At 39.0% G+C, this 4611-nt stretch overlaps 1 protein-coding gene across 1 annotated transcript; it reads left to right on the forward strand.

Annotated features, from left to right (window-relative positions):
• Positions 1-255: 255 nt before the first annotated feature.
• Positions 256-3584, forward strand: LOC113561708 (uncharacterized protein K02A2.6-like). The gene is made up of 4 exons (XM_026968609.1): positions 256-340; positions 388-655; positions 2463-2672; positions 2915-3584. The coding sequence occupies exons 1-4, from the start codon at positions 256-258 to the stop codon at positions 3582-3584; spliced, it is 1233 nt and encodes a 410-aa protein (XP_026824410.1).
• The last annotated feature ends 1027 nt before the right edge of the window (positions 3585-4611 follow it).

The following is a 4611-nucleotide window of genomic DNA, read 5'->3' on the forward strand; positions in this document are numbered from 1 at the left end:
GTCCCTGACACTCACCGAGTGCATCAGCATATCGTAATATTCTTCATTTGTGTACGCTGCCATTTCGCTCTGTTTCTTCGCTTTTAATAATCGAGGGATTATTGATTGCAATATCGATCGCTTCATCCTATTTATGCGATCTTCGCGGGGGGTCGGTACCCCCTCCGCGACCCCGCGGACGAATCGCGGACACCCGCGGACAAAAAAATATTGGGCCCAGTTATTCTTCCAGAAATATTAAATGGCGCATCGTACATGGAATTTCTGATGGAAAATCTGCCGGACTTTCTGGAAGAAGTACCATTAATAAATAGAAATAAAATTGTATTTCAACAGGACGGTGCTGGTCCACATAACGCCAGAATCGTCACAAATTTTTTAAATCAGCAATTTCCCGGACGTTGGATGGGCCGGTATGGCCCGATACGGTGGCCTGCAAGATCTCCAGATCTCAATCCACTGGACTTTTTCTTGTGGGGCTACTGCAAGGAAGTCATTTACAGGCAGCTCCCGAGACCATCGAAGAATTAAATGACAAACTTCACCATGCCATTTTCTCAATCGAGGACGAAGTCCTGGAGAAAACGCAAGAAAATTTATTGAGACGCATGAGAGCGTGCATCACAATGGACGGCAGACACTTCGAACACTTGCTGTAAAAAGAAGTGTTCTAAAATAATTAATCTGCCCTTTTCAGGGCAACCAAATATTATAGTAATCTGCCCTTTTCAGGGCAACCAAATATTATAGTAATCTGCCCTTTTCAAGGCAACTAAATATTTTATTTTCGAGGAACATTCTCTTCGAGTTCGCAAATTATTTTTAAAAAATCGACACGTTACAGGCAGACATTATCTACTATTCATTTGGCAGTACGAATGTTTCGAAGCATTCCCCTGCCGGTTATCATAGTATCTAATTTATCGATCGGATTTACAGTATCGATAAGTCAGCCTTGACGAATTCATGCAGTTTACTATAAAAACATAACCTGATTGTTGTTATCGAGTTATCTCCGCGTCGGGTTACGTGCGTTGTGTACGCGTTTTTCTTCGAATAATTTTCAATCGCCGAATAATTAACCGGTAGTGATTAACAGTGATGAACCGATAGAGGCATTCGTAAATGCCTCATTCCATCGATCAGGTGTGTGAATAAATCCGTGAAAGTGTTGATACGCGATACAATTTATAAAAGACGTGTCCAGAAAATTTCTGATCGATTACTGTGATTGTGCGTAATGTGTATTTCTTTCTTTGAATAATTTTCAGTCGCCGAATGATTTATCGGTAGCGACTAGCAATAATAAATCGATAAATTCGTTTATCACTCAAGTGCGTCAGTAAATCCGAGTGCGTATCGATACGTGATGACAATTTATGACAGAAAAAAACTTCTGGCTTATTACTCGGTGTGGATTTGTGGATGGAAATGTGAGGTGCGATCTGAGCCACGGTGAAATTATTCATCCGTCAAGCTACAATTCGTCAAGTATGAGAACATCGAATCTGTACAGGTGAGTGGGTGAATGAGAAGAGAGAGAGAGAGAGAGTGTGTGTGTGTGTGTGCGTGTGTGTGTGTGTGTGTGTGATGTATCACATGCATGTATTTAGTAGGTATCGTGTGTGCAGCGATCAGCTGAGCGCCCCGCGTAAGCGTCGCGGTAAGTCGTGTCGCGCGCCGCCCCTGCCTGCCTCTTATACTCGGCCCGTTACTCGTTAACTATTTCCTTTAATAATTCAAAAAGTAAACTTCGGACAAAATTTTCGTAGAGGAAAATTCGTCTCAGAATTACTTCCAGAATACGTCTTTGCAAGGACGCGTGGTTGTTCTGAATCACCCTGTATAATAGGGAAACATGGAATTTCCAAAGAGCCACAGAAAATAGAAGCGGTAAAAAACATGCCGAGGCCAACTAACATTACAGAGTTACGAGCTTTTATTGGTTTGGTAAATTATTATGGTCGGTTTATAGAAAATTTAAGTGATAAATTATATTCGTTAAACAAATTATTAAAGAAAAACGCAACCTTTAAATGGACGAAAGAGTGCGAAGTTACTTTTATTAAACTTAAGCGAGAATTTGTAAGTGGAAAAATTTTAGTTCCGTATAACTCAAAACTGCCTTTGGTACTCGCCACGGATGCCAGCCCATACGGAGTAGGAGCGGTCCTCTCATACCTTTACCCTGACGGAACAGAGCGTGTCATATAGTATGCATCGAATTCATTGACGAATACACAAAAGAAATACGCGCAGATTGACAAAGAAGCATACGCGATTATTTTTGGTATAAAGAAGTTTCACCAATTCTTGTATGGGAACCATTTCACTTTACTAACAGATCATAAACCTTTAGCTCAAATCCTTAACCCGCGAAAAGGGTTACCGGCTTATAGTGCTTTACGAATGCAGCACTATGCGGTGTTTTTGCAAGCATTTAACTTCGAGATAAAATATAGGAAATCAGAGGAACATGGAAATGCAGATGGTTTCTCACGTCTCCCCATACAAGAAAAACGGACTGGTGAATATGATACTGTAGACATTTTCCAGATTGAAAATTTAGAGACATTGCCCGTGACGGCAAGAAATATTAAAGAAGAAATTGAAAAAGATTCAAGTTTATTAAAGGTTCAACAAGCTTTAGAAACAGGCAAAAGTCTTGTTCCGTTAGGATATAATAATTATGAATTTTCATTACAAAATGGTATTATTTTCAAAAGAGAAAGAATTGTTGTTCCAAAAGCGTTAAGAGAAAAAGTATTGAGAGAGTTACATCCAGGTCATTTCGGCACGGTCTGAATGAAGCAACTAAGTCGGAATTTTTGTTGGTGGCCGCAAATAGATAAAGACATAGAAGCGATAACAAAAATTGTACGGCGTGTAATTTGTTTAGTAATAATCCGAGCAGGAAAATTAAGCATCATTGGGAAGCGGCGTCCCAACCGTTTGAACGAATCCACATCGACTTTGCAGGGCCATTTCTAGGATACATTTTTCTGATATTAGTAGATGCATATACTAAATGGCCAGAAGTACACATAGTGAAAAATATGTCAACACCGAATACTATAGATAAATGTAGAGAAATATTTACTGTTTTTGGATTACCTCAAACCTTAGTATCGGATAATGGTCGAACTTTCATAGCAGAAGAATTTTCAGATTTTTTAAAGAACAATGGTATTCGCCATAGGCGTACAGCGCCATACCACCCAGCTACAAATGGCCTGGCAGAACGGTTCGTTCAAACCATGAAACAAAGCTTACGTAAATTAAACACCACAACCTCGAACATCAAGGCCAATCTACAAAAATTCTTATTTCATTATCGGTTAATGCCACATCCGGAATTGAATAAATCTCCCGCCGAAGCTATGTTTGGAAGGAAGTTAAGAAGTAGATTGGACTTAATGTTCCCCGAAACAAATAAAAGTAACAATATAGAAAATCAATTGGATAAAGTTAGGAAGTTTGAAAGAGGTGAAAGAGTGGCGGCGCGAGAGTACCTAGATAAAAATGTGAAGTGGCGTTTTGGAAATGTAGTTTCAAAATTAGGAACGAAAAGATATTTGGAATGATGTCTGCTAACTATACGCTCAACTAATTTTCATTAATTATTAAAAAACTATTATTTCCCAAACTCTAAAAGTGGTTTCCTAAACTTTCCCATACGATTCCCAAACGATTGCAATAAAAAAATAAGATTTATCATATTTGTCTGCTAACTATACGGAGGTCCATATTCGAATGAAAATTAGTTATTTATATTTAAAAAAGTAAATGTTTAAATGAAAAATTAATGAATTATAAATAATGTACAAACGATGTACAAACGATTAAGCACGATAAACACATAAATATGCAATAATTATAGCATAGGGGGGGGCTAACTATCATTCGTCTAGTTACTAAAACTTTGTTATTTTTTTTTTCAATTAACCAGGAATGTACAAATAATAAAAATTGTGGTACATTCATGTACAAACGATGTACAAACCGAATATACTAATAGTTTTATACATTGTTGTAGGAGGGGGGCCAACTTTGTAGACCTGAAATCGTCCCGTCATTATTCAGCCGTCGGAAGTCGGTAAACCATTCACGTCGATGGGTAATATGACGCGATGCTCCGCTGTCGGTTAACCAGATTTCTTGTTGATTCGCATTCAAAATTTCGTTGGTAATACTAACCGATGGCGCCGAACCTTTCTTATTATCGATCTTGTATGACTTACTTCTTCGCTCTTCTACCTCGAATGCGCAATCTCGAGATTCTCGGTTTTCGGTTTCGTCGCGACTGCCTTTGTCCCGTCTTCTGCTTCTGCACTCGCGCGCGTAATGTCCCTTTTTCTTACACTTGAAACATTCTATGTCTACCTTGTCTCTAAAGTTTCGCGGCTTCCTAGTATCTTTTTTCGCATTCGATTCGTTGTTTTTCCCCGAACTTTTATTCTTGAACGCCGAAAAGGCTCCCGAGACTTCACTGTCCTCCGTCAATCGAACTTCCTCACGAATAAGTTTTTCTTGCAGGTATTCCATCGTCTGACGGTTCGGTTTGACACTGTCTCACGCTGTTTAGAATGTAGCATATTTCGGCAATAAACT

The sequence above is a fragment of the Ooceraea biroi genome, chromosome 3 (genome assembly GCF_003672135.1).
Source record: "Ooceraea biroi isolate clonal line C1 chromosome 3, Obir_v5.4, whole genome shotgun sequence".
Taxonomy (NCBI): domain Eukaryota; kingdom Metazoa; phylum Arthropoda; class Insecta; order Hymenoptera; family Formicidae; genus Ooceraea; species Ooceraea biroi.

Coding starts and splice junctions, on each gene's coding strand:
- LOC113561708 (XM_026968609.1), top strand. CDS start 256: ATGGAATTTCTGATGGAAAATCTGCCGGACTTTCTGGAAGAAGTACCA. Junction 341..387: donor AATTGTATTTCAACAGGACG/GTGCTGGTCCAC, acceptor TTTTTAAATCAG/CAATTTCCCGGACGTTGGAT. Junction 2,673..2,914: donor ACAGGCAAAAGTCTTGTTCC/GTTAGGATATAA, acceptor TAATCCGAGCAG/GAAAATTAAGCATCATTGGG.